Genomic DNA, 17,144 nt, shown 5'->3' with positions numbered 1-17,144 from the left:
CTTCTCCCACCTGGGAACCATCCTTATCACTCCATCCTGTGCTTGGCACAAAGGAGACTCTCAGATGAAGGACATCTCTCTCTTATCCTTCACTTCTTCCTGTCTCTCTGACTAGAGAAATCAGGTTCTTGAGATTCCTATCCGCCTTCTCCTGTCACCTTCCTTGAGTGGTGTTTAGGGAGCTCACAGATCTGACCAGCCTGTCTCCACGGGAGATGGTACGCAGTGCACAAGATTATCAAATGACCCAGATGTTCCGAGTCATCATAGCAACGCAGTTTTTCAGGAAAGGATAAACCAAGCCAGAGGTGGTTGAAAATGTATTTATTTTTCTTCAAATGATCTTTTTTTCAAGCAATAAATAAAAACTGACATGTTGACTTTTCTAAAAAACAAAACCAAACAAAAAATCCCCTAGACTATATACATCCTACAGAAATACAAGCATATCAAATGTAGAAATGACATCACTCTGAAAGATGGGGCTATTTACAGAAGTTACAAGTATTGCATTGCTCTGTCTTGAAGAAGCCTCTTTCTCCTATGACTCATAAACTCTAAGCAAGGGCAGGGTCCTCTTCAAAGAGGTGGCACTCTCCATCCTTCTCGATAGACAGGGAAACTTTCAGGGAAGAACATCAACATCCGGACACTGTATTCGGTTTCGTAACAACGCTCCGCAGATCAGCTGGCTTTCGAGGGGCCTGAAAGGGCGCCTCGTTCAGGTCACGTGGCCCCTGAGCGCCTGACGGAAACCATCTTATCCCTCAGCGGAGCTGAGGGGACCGGCCATGAGACCACGCTGAACTAGTGACAAACCCCTGGCTGTGGTTTCTGCCAGACAAGCCAGCTCTGTGTTATCAAGACCCAGCCTCCAAGAGCACCTGGCCATCCAGAACGTAGCTTCCCAAACTTGGTTACACACGCAAAGCCCTTGGGGAGCTTTGAAACCTACTGATGCCTGGGTCCCTCCTCCAGAAATCCTGCTGTACTTGGTCTGGGATCGCCTGCTAGCAGGATTTCAAAGCTCCCCAGCTGAGGCTGACGGGCAGCCAGGGCAAACCACCACTTTACCAACTAAAGGCTTGGTGGCCCCTCCAATCTCACAGCCCCTTCCCCTCACGTTTGAATCACCCGTCCCACCTCCCTCTGCCCATCTTCCCGCGGATTCTTCATTTTTTCTCATGGCTTCCCAACCTTTTGGATAACTCTCTGGAATCAGGCTAGGATGGGTACCTGAGGAAAATGGTCTCAGGAGGCCACGACTGAGGCTGGGAGCTCCCAGCCACCGGCTCACGGGTGGCTTCAGCCGAATACTGCTCGGGGGAAGCTCCAAAAACACGCTTGGGTCACACAGAGATGCCGGGAGGGAACTGGCAGCATTCTCCAGTCTCTACAGAAGATCCAGAGTGCCTACGGCTTTTGTCAACAGCACAGTTGATCTTCGGTGTAAGTGGCAATGCTTTCCAGCCATGACAGATATTTCGCGTCACCAGAAATCACTCCATGGGAGAGACACCTATTGAAACCCACTGGCCATTTGGACAGACCCTGCGGTGCTGTCTTCATTACAGCTATTCCAAGTCATCAAAGAGGCTTCTGATGGGGGAATAGTGACCCCAAATCCCTGTTTCCAATCAAGCCAATTTCCTATTTGATTTCTAAGAGTTTGGGGGCTGCTATCGAGTACAAAGAAAATGGCTTTATAAATAGTGGTTTGACGCTGTGACAGAAGACTTGAATTGGAAAGCAGGGAAAAGACCTGTCTGGGGCGGGTCCTGGGCTCCGACCGTGTGGTTGGAATCCAGTCTGGGAAAGCAGGATACACAAGTTTTGGCCAATGTACACTCATTCTGTAAAAAGCTACTTTCCCTCCTCTCTCAAGCAGTCCCTCCTGCGGGCCTATCTGCTTGTGGGAACCCACACTTTTTCAGACAGGGCTTGGGAAAGGCAGGACAAATGATGCCAACACAGGTTCATGTTTATGGAAGGAAATGTAAGGAACCTGGTCCTGTCTGGGATGTGGGGATGAGAAGGAGCCTTCCAACACTATTCCAACCTTGAGGCTTGAAGTTATTTATGGGTGAGCAAGAATGTGCATCACTTAGATCTTCAGAGGGCTAAAAAGGACCCAAAAAACAAAACCAAAAAGCATGCTCTCGCTTCTAGACAAGTTTGGAATTACCTCTAACCTGGCACTGGGTAACAACACTGTTCCACGACACTACAAATTAAATAACACGTGGTTTGTTCTGTCCTCCCTCCCCCCAAGCCCAACCCACCTCCTTCTTTCTCCAAAAGCCATTCCTCCATTTGGAAAGGGCCCTGAAAATGGCAGTATCCCAAGAAAGGATTCTAAGATGGCACTCAAGTGCCCTGGATGCCTGTCACAGAAGCCAAGCAGCCAGCTCCCCCGCAGAGTCTGCCCGACTCCTCACTCACTCTCTCTTGCTGTCCTAGGCTTCCACAGGACCTGAAATGGGGTGTCCACTCCCTTCTTTTTATTCACCTATTCACTTTAAAAATGTTCACCGACACCACGAATTTTAAGAATGCAAGAATTTGTTGGTGTACTTCATTCCAAGCAAACCCCCTAAAATTAAAAACTCTGATTTATGCAAAAGAGAAAAAAGATGGTGCTTCCACTTCCAAAAGGATCCATTTCGGGTCTATCTCTCTTAGCTGGGTTCCCCAATGGCCTTGCCAAATGATTCACTGCAGGAAAAGCTGAATTGCGCCCATTTTTTTTTTAGGAGCACCTTATATGATATGGCATTTATCACAGATGATATACAAGTTCTCAGGCAGGTCTATGAGAAAAATGCTTCCACCGCCAAACTGAGTTATTGATCACCAGAAACGGTTGCATTGTTGTGGTTTCAAATCGCTTCAGTGGCCCATGTGCCCAAGAACCAAGTGCGCTCTGCGCTCCGTATTCGCGGATGCAGTATCCGCGGATGCAAGAATCAGCGGATTTACGCATCCACGGATTTGGGTATCCGCGATGGACGGAAGGGGTGCTGGAACCAATCCCCGGCGGATACCGAGGGAGGCTGTAATGAAAAAGTAGTCCTTTCCTTTCTTCCTCCTCCCACCCCACCCTGCCCCCTTCTCAGCGGTAACAAACGCAAGCTGATCATCATGCTAACTTGTACACACCACTTACTTCCTAACTGCTTTGACGTCTGCATGCTATTGTGCTCTGCTGATCCATATTAACATAAATATATTCTAAATTCACCATCACTAGACTCTCTGTACTTACATACTCTGAGGAAATTCTTAATAAATACTTTTATTTATTATTAAGCATAATTATTCACCTGTTGGTGGTGACTTAGAAAGGAAAACCATGTCCTAAAAGATTTCTTTAAAAAAAAAAAAAATTCTGTAACTACAACAATAAAAGGACCGAGCACACAGAACCAGGCACTTCTGGCAAACTTGTTTTTATCTTGTCCCTTTCCCTCCCCTCCCTCCCTTCCCCTCCCCCTCAATAAAACTGGGTGGGCACATTTGCCAGGATCTGCGGGTTTCCTAACTTCAAGCCTTACTGCTGAAAAAAATGAGGTAAGAAATTCTTATCTGAAAAGTAAAACTGACACACAAACCAAAACCCAGGTCTTCCCTGCCCGCTGAGGAAGACATTATTGCTCTAAGTTGGTGTGTTGTGTTTGTTTGCGTTAAATATGTTTTCGAAGTCCTTATTGCCATTCTAGCTGGCCCCACGGTTGGCCAAAGAGAGATGGATGGAAGGAGCTCTGTCGCCCCCTGCGGGCCAGTCCCGACCTGCTGCCCGCACAGGGCGCCACCCAACCCGGGCTGAGAGCCGACGGGTGCAGGGGTGGGAGGATCCGAGAGGCTCTAACAGCTGGGGGAGGTGGTGATGGGGCTGTGCAGATAGGGCAGGCTGCTGGGCGCCGGGTGCCCCCCGACGGAGACCGGGAAGCTGAAGACGAACTGCGACGTCGGGGTGGGAGTGGCCTTGCCCCGCTCGCGCAGCGGCCCCGACGGGCTGGCGGCCTCCACCGCGCAGGACGTGGCCAGCACCTGCGACTCGAACTGCAGCAGCTGCCCCATGAAGCTGAAGTTGGGCGAGATGATGCTCCGCCGCTGCTTCACGAACTCGAAGGCCTCCTCGAGCCTCACGCGCTTCTTCATCATCAGGTAGGCCAGGCAGATGGTGGCCGAGCGCGAGATGCCGGCCTGGCAGTGCACCAGCACGCGCCCGCGGCAGTCCTTCACCGCATCTGGGGCAGAGAGCGGCGCGCCGTTAGCGGCGCCCAGGTCCCCATCCTTCCCGCAAGGCGGCTGCAGGCGGCCTCAGCCGGCAGGAGGGTGCGGGGAGGACTGGAGAAGAGGGGGCCCTGCGGCTGAACCCCTGAAGGAACAGCGCCTCCCAGGCTGAGGCCGCGCGGGGAGGAAACCCACGGGGGAGGGCCTCTAGAGTTCCACCCCCGCTAGGGTATTTCGGAGAATTAAGCAAACAAATGTACTACGCTTAGGAAATACGCCTGCTGAAGCTGGTGCAATCCCGGCACACATGGCAGGGTTTTCATTTGCAGGAACAAAAACAATGACCCAATTCTCCCTATGTCTCCCTCCCCATCCCCAGAGTCTTATCCTCTCGGCACCTGGGGACGTCCAAGGAAAAGGTTCTTGGCTCTGTAAGCTAACAGCACCTGCTGTTTGCGTAAGTCCGTCATCCTATCCAGGGCCTGCACAACACCCCACGGGCAAGCCTTCCTACTGAGGAAGAGGGGAAGCAGGCAACCCCCCCGGATATGGCCCTTCCTAAGTCCCTCCTTCCACACATCAGTTACACGTGGTTCCCTCTTCCCTCCCACCCTCCCTCCGCCAGACTTGGGCCCAGCACCCTGGCCTGGGAGGACCCAGCACCCTGGCCTAGGAGGACCCAGCACCCTGGCCAGAGCCAGCCTACCGATGTACTCGATGGCCTCCATAAACCAGGAACTGATGTCGGCCTTGTGGTTGTCCTCTACTGGGATGCACTTGTACTGATAGTGTCCTTCAAAGTGGTTCGGGCAGTCAGAGGAGACATTCAACAAGGCTGTGATCCCCAGGGCGTCCAGCATGTCTCGCCGGGCTGCGTGATAGGCGCTGCCGAGGTAGAGGAAGGGAAGGATCTCCACGGGACCACCCTGCACCAGAAAGGGAAAACAAAGCGCCCCCCCCCACACCGGCAAACGTCGTAAGTGAAAGGCAACTGGGCAGGGGGCTGGGACGTGTGGGGCGGGGAGAGGGAAGCCAGTCTCAGGTGGGCTTTCATGGGCTCTGGGGAGACTGCCCGTGGACCCGGCCCCTCCAGGTTTCCCATGTGCCGCTCGGGCCCCGGGAGGGAGCGATGGGCTCTGGCCTTTCTGCTCTGCTCTGCTATGGGCCCCACCCGATGGTTCAGGCAGCCCACTTCCCCCGTGACAAATGAAGCTGGCCGTGCCCCACTGTTTGTGACGTGAAGCGCTTACACCCACTACCACTGAGCTACGCGGCTTAGGCACTTATTTGGTTGGATACGCCGTCACTTGGCAGATGAAAAGCAGACGCCATGTCAACCTCACAGACAAGAGGAGGCATCCTGGCAAAATGAGGTAACGTTGGCTTCACTAATGACACTTTTCTGAGTCAGATCAACACAGGTGATCTCGGATTGGGGGAGCAGAGTCGCTGGACCCCATAAATTCACTCCATTTCCATCTAAAGGAAAGGGCTGGAAGAGGTGGGCTTGTAAGAAATGTAGTGGCATAAGCTGGTTTTCTTGGGAAAGGGTTGATTGATCATTTACGTCCATTTAGCATTTACAATTAACTTGTATGGGGGGCGGACAGCCGAACTGTTGTGAATCGGGGCTGGGGTTTTGGCTTCCTACAGAGCAGCCCACATGCTTCTGGTCGCCTTCCTTGCTTGTCTGCACATAACTCTAGAGGCTAAGTCAGGGACGTACGTGTTTATATTCTTTTCTTAGGTGAGGGTAATAAGAGAGGGAAGGGGAAGACTTCCAAGGAATAGTGGACTCCACTTAACATCACACCCCGATACTCAACACAGTCTCCCCAAATTGAGGCACTGCATCCAAAGCCTTTGACAAGCAGTCCTCTTCGCACCTGGTCGTGCAGTGGGGTGCCGCAGGAGCTGCAGCCCAGGTCCAAGGACTCAGCCGTGCTTGGGGGCACAGAAGGTGGGATGGCTGCCAGGGCCTTGGTTTTGGAACAGAATTCTGGGTACTCGGAGGAAAACCTCTCATAGCCACCTGTAAAGGAGAAAGATATTCAGGTTAATGGGGTCACTGAGCCAGCAGGAAACCACAAAGAACTTGAATCCTACCTGATGGAGGAGAGCTGTTGGGAAGCTGGGGCTGGTCGTACCTATATTTGCCACTGGGTGGCGCTGTGGGCCCAGAGATAATGGCTATGGCGACCTTTTTCCCCAAGATGCGGAGACTACATTCGGCCAAGACTGCATCCTGAAAGCCGGAACGAAAGCTTTAGGGATAAGACTTCGGATTGGGATGCAGATACACAAAGGAGGATGTGCAGGGGAGATGAAGAAGGGATAATTTCTTTACAGTGATGACAAGGAAAGAGGGAATAGCCACTGGGGGTTTCCATGAGCACTAAGGCAGCCTTCAGCTGGCCCCTGGGCCCTACAAAAATATCTGTCACCCCCCAACTCCAGCCCTTCTTTTAGAGAGGTTCTCCAATGTGGGAGAGAATAAAAAACTATTACCCTGGCACCGGCCCTTCTGGATCTCAGCAACAGAACAGATGCCAATCGCACGGCCCCATGAACAGCTGTTCCATGGACATGGGGCCAAAATGAGAGCAAACAGGCTTAAATCTAAACAAATCCCTCCTGTTACATACAGGTTTGGGGCAAGGGAGGATTTCCTGACCTGAGAGTCGCTAAGCCCTGTAATGGTTCTCTGTGGGGTCGTCTTCCGGGAAAGGGAGGTCGTTTAAGTAAAAAGAGATAAACGGCCAACTTCTCTGGAATAGTGTTAGTGCCATTCAGGAAAGGGCCGGCTGGGCGGGTGTGGGCAGAGATGCGGGCAGAGATGCAGGCAGTGAAACACACCAAGAAGAGAGACATTCAGCCTGTATCTGATTTTCTTGTGATCTCTGGGACTTCCCTTTGCGGGAAACTTACCATCTATTGTCAAGGTTTGGCCCTGCTTGTATTTTTATTTTTGCAGTTTCTGTTGGACCAAAAATGGATTATAAATGAATTCAGTAGGATCTGCGGGTTCTGGAACAACCACTCAACTGATGGTCACGTAGGCAGCTAGCCCGTTACGTCTTTATGACTAAGTGATAGGGTGGGTGCCACTGTTCCCGATCACCACTGTGCAAAGCAATTTTCCAACATGTGACGGTTAGTCAATTACTTGCCCTGAATCCCAACCCTAGAAACTACCGCTTTGGAGAGGAAAGAAAATTATGTTCGCCACATCATTAAGGCTTCCAGAAACAGGGCAGACATTTTTTCCTCTCTGACTGGTGGCCTCCTATTTCCCCCACTCCCTCCCTCAGGCTATAAATGGATATTTCTCTGGTCCCAGGCCCTGGCTCCTGCTGAGTCATAATGACCAGCCTCCCTGGAGGGAAAACCTGCTAGAGGGGCCAGTACTGCCCGCTTCAGATGTGCTGGTGGCCTCAGTGGACTTCTCGTCACAGGAGCGGCCTCCCTCCTGCTATCACCCCCATCTGTCTCCTTTCCCTATAAAGCTGTAAACACCGCTGCCCCAAATGCGGTGTGTGCGGGAAGAGCCAGCAAGTGCCTTTAGCTGAAGTCCCTGTGATGGGCCCCTGGGATAGGAAACTTCAGGAGATGCTGCCCTTTGGAGAAAGCGGAAGGAGAAATGGGTCACTCAGCAAATGGAGGTTGATCATCTATAGGAAAAGCCATCACTTGTTATTCTAGAGACTTCTACAGGATTTGAAATTTTTTAAGTAAGATGATCTATGTCTTTATTACATACTTTGAGCTAGTAAAATACATTGTTTTCAAAGAGATGCAAGGCATGAGTGGTGCCCTCCAAAAGCTCATCACCTAGACAGGCAGGCCAACAGTCACAGGAGGGCCAGGGCCCGGCTCCAAGGTCACAGAGGAAGAGCAGCCCTGAGGGCAGCAGGAGACGAGGAACCTCAGAGCGGTGGAAAGAATGTTCTCACTGCTGAGAAGGTACAGGACAGGGCCCCAGACTGAAGTCCTGAAAGAGCCTCGCCTCTGCAGTCAGACTCACAGGTCTGGATTGCATGCCAGCCCGGTGAATGGGCTGTGCAGCCTGGGGCCGTCACGGAACCTCTCTGAGCCTCCTCCTCATCTGTAAAATGTGATGAAGCTTCCAGGCCAGGAGGCTCCTGTGAGGACTGACCGGCACAGCCAGTGCTCTGCACCGGGCCTCGGGGAGGAGCTCAATGAAGGTTTTCTTTTTTGGTACCTACAGGTGACTTCAGCTTTACTGGCAACTTCTCAGACCCTGGACGGCTTTCTCCTCCTGGGCTTTACTTAGTTTTTCCAGTAGGCATCTTGAGAGCTGGTAGTTAAGACAGCAGAAGAACAGGTACTGGGCACTTCCTGAGCCCTGAGTGCCCTGCCCAGCCAGGGACATCTGCCACCTCCCAGGGTCAACCATCAATCGATCCGGGGCGGGGAGGGCCCAGCAGAACCCTCGGAGGGCTCCGAGCCTGCGGCTGACCCTGGGGGTGTGGCGTGCAGGGGAGGGTGCAGGCGGCCCAGAGGCCAGACCCGGCCTGAGGGGGGCTGTCTGTCGTCACCCCCAGGCTGCTCGTAACAGGACAGAGAGACAGCAACGGTCAGGAAAAGGCACCATTACAACAAAGTGGATAAACGATTACTGAGAAGTCTGTTCCCCCTGGGGGGTTTTCAAAGAACAGGCAGAAAGGAACTAAGTGAAGAAGCAGATTTGTTGAAGGGACAGGAGCAAGGTGAGGGTTGCGCCCCCCGGTGGCAGCAGGGGGAAGGTTTTCCCTCCTGAGCCGTCGCTAGCTTTGGGGGCGGTCTGTGGCTGGTAGTTACAGGGAGCACCTCCTTCTGGGGCCTTCTGCGGTGCTGCACGCAGGCCAGGCCCTCGGATGAGCTGAACGTGCCCTGGTGGGCCTGGAGCCCGCAGGCGAGGCGGTGCAGACACAGCAGTGCAGCTCAGGGACCATTCAGGCCACACCCCCCAAGGCCACACGCCAGGAAGCCACCTCCGGGTATCGCATGCGTGTTAATAAAAATGACAGACCCTCTTAAAAGGAAGTGTTCATTATGTGTCAGGCTCTTCCCACACAGGTATCCAACCAGTAGCCCTAGAGGAAGGCGTGACAAGCCCCAGTTCTACAGAAGAGGAAACGGAGGTGCAGGGCAGCCCCCAGGTAAGGGCGGGACCGGCATTCAGCCCACAGAAGGGGCCTGAAAGCCACCTTGAACCTGGCCGTCAGGAGCCCACCCTGCTGCTCGCCCACCGCTGCCTCCCTGGTGGGCCTTCTCTAGGGGGCTTGCCTGCTGGTTTCATCATGCGGAGAAAGAGTTTTCACGCAGAAACAGAAAGGATGTGAACAGAGCACTGCTGACACTTCACCCAACTGCTTCTTTCCGGTGCCTTTCCAACTCCAGGTGGTCATGGAGGAGTCGTGACCAGCGTTTTTCTATTTAATGAAATAGAATAGAAGCTACTTGAATGCACTGCATTTACAGAGGGCGTAATTTCATGGCACTCTGCTTTCAGAGTGATGGTCCCCGTCACAGGGACTTCAGCTAAAGGCACTTGCTGGCTCTTCTTCCCCCACACACCGCCTTTACTCCAGCCCGAGTGTGGCATTAGCCCCGTCAGGGTAGGGCTACAGACGCCTAGCCAGGTGATGAGCTACTGGAGGGTACCACTCAGGTCTTAACATCTCTTGGAAAAAAATGTATTTTAAGAGCTCAAGCTACGTAATAAGCACACGGATCATTTCACTTAAAAACAAATTTCAGATCGTCTCGAAGTATATAGAGTAGCCCTATACTGGGTCGTGGCAGAAATGAAACTGAATTTCTTAGGGTGGGTGGGATTGAAGAAGACTGCTCCCAGCCCTCTCTCCTCGGTGCCTCCCTTCCCAGCCCACATCTGTGCAGGTACCAGAGCCTCGCCCTTTCAGTAAGAGCTAGATTTAGATCTCCAAGTTTTATCCAAAACTCATGAGAGGGAAAGCTTATTGCCACTGTAGACCCGGCGCGGAGCGCTCTACCCCGTGACCCCTGCAGATGTGCAGGGTGGACAAAGCAGACAGATGTGGACGCGTCCCAGCTCCGACTGTGGAAGCCCAGCCAACACATTCCCTCTAAGTCCTGTTTTCCACCCTCAAAATGTAAGGATTCCAGACGATATCATCTCTAAGTTCCAACATTCTGTGATCCTGAATGTCCACAAACTACTTATTTGCAAACTACAAACTGACAGCAGGTGCCTCAAGACCTGTATTTCCAACTTCTGAACACATTTTCACAGCACATACGCCAGTGAATTCCCACCTGGTTTTCTCCTACGTCCTATTGCATGTAATTCTGTAACAGACGTGCTGACTAATTTTGACCTGTTTTTCTCATGTTCTTATTTAATAATATACCTTCTAGTCTTAAAGCTCTCATTTTCTCAACTTCATTTTAAAATTAGAGAGTCTTGGGGGGGTGCGGGGGAGAAAGGACTATAATTTTCCACTTGATTCCCTTGAGGAATAACTGCATCTACAGTTCCATTCTGTGTTCTTTTCATCTTCTCACACAGAAACTTTAGCTTTGAAAACTGGCTGGCCTCCTGCTCATGTAGGGGTGGGAGAGAATGTGTGAGAAAGTCCTTGGGAAAGGGCAGGCTGGCGTAGTGCTGGTCGTCTCACCATAAGAGGACTCTTAATGGGGTCTGTGATGGGAAAGACTGTCTCTTGGTGGTGACGATGGTCACGGATCTTAATGTGGCTGCCACTTTTTCCCCGTGACCCTCTCCACGCTCAGAAGATCACCCGTTCACAGACAGAGCTCATGGCCTCGCTCTCTTGGGACAGCTTATCAATACAAGGCAAATGTTGCCCAGCAGGCAAGTCTGGGGACATTCGAAGGTCCTTTGGCTTTGAGAACTTCCCTTGATGTGGGTGTTGACCTAGGAAGCGCCCCTCTAAATGCTGAGCAGCATTTCCAGTTTACCTAAATGGGCTTCTCACCTTGGGGCTCGGTGTCAGGACCTCGGTCCCGGGCCAGCTGGGCTGCCACCTGATGCCACACTCGGGCTGGACCTTGTTTGCAGCCCCTCCCAGTCCTTCTGTGCTATTTGCTCCGTTCAGCAAGCCGCCTTCCGCTGACAGTCTACATTTCTTCCTCTCAAACTTCCTCTTTGTTAGATGGGAACTGCCTCCCAGCAAGGAAACCAGCTATCTGGTTTCAGATGTTCTGATTTTTTCAAGGAATTTCTTGGCTCTTTAAAAAGGCCACCCTTTCTCCTCTCTGAGTTCTCTGTGCAGCCCACCTTGGTGGGGACAGCCCACCTTTTCTGTAAGCATCCAGGACAAGCCCAAGGGAGCTGTGATAGGCTTACGGACAATCAGGTTGGCACTCTCAATTTACACCTACACCCTGTCTTTAGCTGCTTTTGTTGGTTGGAAACATCCAGTTCAAACGATGCAAAGAGTAGTGAGTTTGCTTCATTCCTTACAATTCTTTAAGGCCTTATACTAGGGGTTAGGAATTACCTTTAAGGCCTGCTTTTTTTTTTTTTTGGTAATTCTAACAATTCTTGGCTGTCATGGGCATTGTGTCCTGTTTGCAAGGAGAAAAGCCAGTCCTTTTGCCTTTGGGTGAAAGAGGTGTTCAACCTCAGGATCCCCCAGGACTCTGCTGTTTGATGCCACTGACCTCCTGGAAATGAGGATGGGCAGGGCAAATGGACACAGAGAAAGAAAAGACAGAAGACAGTCACCCGGACCCCACCCATAGCATTCATTACGGGCCTTGGTGGCTGTTTCCACAGGAAGCATAATGTCAGGTCTGTATGATCAGGCCTGGGGACTACTGGGTAGGTGACTTCCAACCTGGAAGGAGAAGCTGGAGTATTTAGTTGATCTTCCCAGTTTCTCAAAACAGCTCCAGGACAGCTTTTAAATCAGAACTTGAATAAGAACTGACAAAGGTCATGGGCTGAGATGAATTTTAGATAGAAGGAAAATAAGATAATGTTTTTATACCTGACATCTTCTGCATAACAGACTGATTTATTTGGAGAATGTGGGAGGTAAAGGAAGACTGCTGTTAGGGTAAGAAAATGCTCTTTTTGTCTTTCTCTATTGACCCAGGGCGGGTGGGGTGGGAGTGGTTGTCTAAAACCCTATTCCAAGGATCTATGAGGAGCGAGAAGGGGATTTCAAAGGAGATGTGTACTGTAATAAAATCTGAAAAGCTAAACTTTCTAAACTGTCCCTAAAATTGTCTTACAGGATTTTAAATAAAATGAGCTTAAAAAAAAAGTTTATCCCAGTGGGAAGCTTTTACTAGCCAAAAGACCAGAAAATGTAGTGATTTGGGTTACTGCTTTTAGCAAACCTTGGGTAATATTAGGAAATGTAAAGGCCAGATAGTATTTCATTGATAGTAAGTAAAGTTTACTCTTAACTATGAATTCTTGCCTGTGGTATTAGTTATTAACTGCTTGCAATGAGTAATCAACTTTCTGCCCTTCAAAGTGGCAGAAATAGGAAAATCGGCTTTTAAAAATGCAATGAATTGGTAGAATTAGATAGCCTGTGGCCAGGAAGGGTAATAGAACTTCTGAAAATGCCCAGCTGTTTTTACTGTCCCTCCAGGACGGCAGACACCAACAATCAGTCTTCCACTGGCTTAATGTCTGACCACTTTTATTCCACACCCACCACTGCACATGAAATGAGACGCCCAGGAAGGCCCATTGGCTGCAAAATAAAGGAACAACTCCGGTGGGGAAAAATTTACCCAACCCCTAATCAATTAAGGCATTTACGAAAGATAATCTAAGGGGCTTGTCTCCCCCTGTTTCCTTTAGTTCCCCGCCCCCAGCTCCCCCCGCCCATGAGCCCACATTTCCTGCCGTTCCACTTCTCCAAGGAATGGGAGTGCAGGAGGCACGGCTGTCCTCCCCCAGAGGCACGTTCCCGCAGCGCTGGGGGAGCAGACCACGCCCATTTCCTTCTGCCCTCACTAGGGATGCCTTTTCAGTAGAAGGCAAGAAGAAAGAGGACCTGTGTGGAGACCGCCTCTGCTTAGCACATAAATGAAAATCAGCCAAGTTGAATAGAACAGGACCCAGTTAACCTCAAAGATGTTCTACCACCACTGCAGAACGAGCTGGAAGGAGCCTCCCCGCGCCCAAACTCTGTGAATTTTAGGCGGCTGCTTCCAAAGGCAGGCTCCCTTTGCCTAGACAAACCCAGCTGAACCTCTCCTGGCGGCTCCCGGGGGGCCTGTTACCGGAGAGAGAGAAGTTCGGTCCAGGCCTAGACACTTTCCGGCTCAGAGGATGCGGACTTTGAGAGGCAGCGGGCCGTCCTCCCTGCCCGCACCAGGTCAGACAACAGGAGGCAGTGCAGGCCTCGGGAGGAAACAGCCCTTAAAATACGCCTTTTCCGTGGGCCAGGCACCTCGCCAACCGCCAGGGGACGGTCGTTTTACCCGGAGGCTGCCCGTCCAACGCAGCCTGCACATTAGCATCTGCCTTGCGCCGGGCGGCCGGTCCGCAGGGTGGCTCTCGGTATGGGTCTGGCTCCGGGCTCTCCCGGCGGGATTCGGGGGAACCAGGGAGGTGCCGCGAGCCCGAGGCGGAAGCCTTAAAAATCCGTCTCTCTCCCCCGGAGCGGGGCCTAAGTGTCTGCGCGCCCGGAAACCCTAGGGCGGTCCTCTCCGGATTTCTTCCAGGAAGAAAAACAAAACAGAACGAACCCAGACTCCACGTGCGTCTGCCCTACCTCGAGAAGGGTCCTGGGTTCAGGGGCCGCGCAGGCAGGCGCGCGATCGGGCTCCAAATCAGGAGCGATCCAGGTCAGCGCGGCACGAACATCCCGGCCAGCCCCTGCCACTCGAAGGGACTTTGGTCCCATAGACATTTCTCTCCTCGTCCCCACGAGCGCCGGCACGCCGGCAACCATGTAAGGGAGTGCAGGCGGCGTGCATCAACAGCCCGGACCCCACCCCGGCGCTCTACCCGGTCCGGGGCCGCGTGGCTCCCGGCACAGCTCGGCGCCAGGGCAGGCGGGGGCCCCGGGCCCCCTGCGCCCAGCTCGCCGGGCTTAGCGGTCCTTCCGGTGCAAGGCCCTTCCTGGCACTTTCTCTTAAAGCGCTGGGAGGAGAAGGGAGGAGCGTTTGGTTCAATCTGAGGTGCCAAAGGCCGCCCTCGTAGAGAAAGAAAAATCAGCAAAATCGCCTTAGTAGTTCAACCAAAGGTCAACAGCAGCATTTCCCCAGCAGCTGACAGGTCAAATGGCCAGGAAACAACTGCCGAGAACAAAGTCCCCCGCTGTTCACGGGGGCAAGCCTGGCCCGCCGGCACTGGGCAGTGTTGTGCTTTTTGGCAGGGGCGGTGGGGAGAGGTTTCCGCCGCGCCTCCCGCCCCATCTCCCTTCCTCTCCGGTGAGCGGGTCTAGGAGAGGGCAGGGCAGGAGGGAGGGGGGGCGGCCAGGGGCGCCGACAGGGAAAGGGGCGGCTCTTTGATGGCCCGGGTCCGAAACGCCTCTCGGCTTCGGAGGCCAAGACCCGCCGCGGGCGAAGCAACGCGCGGAATGCGGCGCGAGAGGAAGGGGCGCTGCGCGGCAGGGGCCCCAAGCAACCCGCCAGCTCCCCGCCGCCCGACACGGCCGGCAGGTGCGGTCGGCGCCCCCGTCCCTCCAGATACTTGGGTAGCCCTCGGCCCTTTCGGGGTTTCCGACTTGCACATTTGACAAGACCTCCCCTCCCCAAGAGTTTCGCACTTAAGCGCGCGCCGCCATCTGAGAGTCGAGTCTGAACAAAAGGTCGCACTTGTCGCAGTTTAAGAGGCCCCGTCCCGCTTTGCGTTTCCCCAAATACTCAGACCTCCCGCCTCCCGCTCCGGAGCCTGGGGATAGCCCGAGGCGGGAGGGGTTGGCGACCCTCCCGGTGGAGCTCGGAGTCGGGCAGCAGGGGAGGAGAAAACAGATCGCTCCACATCAGGCCCGCAAGCCGATCTTCGTTTTTGCGTTTATGAAGGGCTGGTTTCCAGCCGGACCCGCAGGGCCCATCCCATCCCCGCGCTCATCCTCCTTCACCCCCTGCCCCATGTCTCGGGATCTCTGGGTCGGACTCAGTGCGGGGCCCTGACACGCCAAACCGACAGGCCTAACCTGTCCCGCCACCTCCCGCACCGTGGCACTTGGGAGCACTTCCCTGGACTCGAAGGTGGGCAACGCAGCTGAGTCGCTTCGCCCGCAAGACCAGACCGTTAGTGGCTGTAAACAATCGCAGAATCGCCAGGAAGGGTCCGTAATTTCAGGTGACGGAGCCCTCACCGTCTCTGAGGACCTCAGGAGCTCGCGCTTGCACACAAACACACAGAATCCTTGCACACCACGCGCACACACCAGTACGCACAAAGGAGTGCGCGGGGGGGATCCCGCAGCCACGAGTCCCTCCAGGCACTTCTTCTCCTGCCCACTAAGGCTCAGGCCGCGGAGCCCCGCCGCATCGACCCTCCAGCTCGCGCCCGGCGCCGGCGTTTACCTTTGAGCAGGCAGATGTCAGTGCGCTCGGCGTTGCGTCGCAGCGCCTGCACCACCAGTGACACGGTGCTGTCCTCGCGGAGGCTCTCGGCGCGCGGGCTGCGCTCGTCGTAGACGATGACGGCTGAGTAGAGGCCGGAGCGCAGGCGGGCGCGGACCTCCTCCTCCGCGGGCAGGATCTGCTCCAGGCTCACCGAGCCCTTGGCCCGCCGCCGCACGATGGTGTTGCAGCGCACATTGACCGAGCCTCGGATGTAGCCGGCGCTGTGCGCCAGGAACGGTCGGCAGTCCAGCAGCAGGCACTTGCCGCCGCTCAGCAGCCCCAGGGCGCCGTGGCTGCCGCTGCCGCTGCCGCCCGCGCCGCCACCGTTCTCGTCCCGGTTCATCAGCCTTTTGAGCACGCTGCAGTCCATCTCCCGCAGCTCCTCCACCGTCACCATGGTCGCCGGGAACCGCGGCTGCTGGGCACGCGAGGAGGCGAAGGACGCCCGGGCCAGCTGGGCTGCGGGAAGGGGCGAGCGGGGACTAAGGGAGGGCGCGGGCAGAAGTGGCCGCAAACTTGGCCCTTAGGGGCTCCCACGGCCGAACCTCTTCTCCCCGGTCCCCTTCCTCCCGCAGCCTCGCAGTTACATAGCAGTCCGAGCGGCCTCGGGCGCCAGGCAGCACGGTGCCAAGGGGGAGGTGGCGGTCGAGGGGAGTGTGTTTACGGGAGAGGACCAAGGGCTCCTTTCCGTTGTCGCCTCTATTGTATTTTGCCCGTTGTGCTGCTCCGGCCGCCGTTCCCCACGAACTGCTGGAGCTCCGCGGTCTGCCCCAGCCAGAGTTTCCTCTCCTCGGCTTATAGATTTATTAATGCTCCTCTGCTCTCCCCCGGGAGGGGGCAGATTCATTACTACCTCGCGAGGCCCCGCCTCTTTCCATTCTAGGTCGCGAGCCCTGCTCCGCCCCCCGCGCTCGCTCCCCGCCCCTTCGCGACTCCCCTCGCTCCACCGGTCCCACCCCCTCCGCCAGCCCGGGCGCGTGAATGGAGTACCGGCCGCTCGCGCCCAGTCACGGGGACGCAACGTCACAAAGAGCGGAGTAAACAGGGCGCGCGGCTCTCGCCGCCAGGCCCATTCATAAAACCAAGACCTAGAGGATGGGGGAGGAGGCCTCCGACCCGCGGGCGAGCCGCAGCGCCCGGACTTCGTGAATGGAGCTTGGCGGCGCCTCTCCCCGGCCTCCGCGGCTCGCGTGCAGCCCGACCCGAGTCACCGTGCAGCCATCGCACCCCGCCGCGGTGGTGGCGGCGGCGACCGGGGGAAAACAAAGTCGCCAGCCGAGAAGCCGGCCTAGCGGAGGCCTGGGCTCGGTTTCGAGGTTTCATCCCTCTTCACCTCCGTGCTTCCCCCTTAC

The 17,144-nt window shown here is 54.5% G+C and overlaps 1 protein-coding gene across 2 annotated transcripts; it reads right to left on the bottom strand.

The window, feature by feature from the left end:
- Positions 1-308: 308 nt before the first annotated feature.
- Positions 309-16,732, bottom strand: DUSP4 (dual specificity phosphatase 4). Of its 2 annotated transcripts, none has more exons than XM_082444414.1 (4): positions 15,751-16,732; positions 6,123-6,268; positions 4,943-5,162; positions 309-4,250 (listed from the first exon to the last, which is right to left on the bottom strand). In XM_082444414.1, exons 1-4 carry the CDS (start codon positions 16,187-16,189, stop codon positions 3,865-3,867), a joined length of 1,191 nt encoding a protein of 396 aa, XP_082300540.1. In that variant the 5' UTR covers positions 16,190-16,732; the 3' UTR covers positions 309-3,864. The 2 variants fall into 2 exon arrangements, with proteins under 2 accessions (XP_082300540.1, XP_082300541.1); XM_082444415.1 differs by lacking the exon at positions 15,751-16,732 and adding an exon at positions 13,986-15,707.
- Positions 16,733-17,144: the final 412 nt, after the last annotated feature.

This window comes from Balaenoptera physalus (genome assembly GCF_965194825.1).
Source record: "Balaenoptera physalus genome assembly, chromosome: 21".
Classification (NCBI taxonomy): Eukaryota; Metazoa; Chordata; class Mammalia; order Artiodactyla; family Balaenopteridae; genus Balaenoptera; species Balaenoptera physalus.
This window is presented reverse-complemented; position numbering and strand designations above follow the sequence as displayed.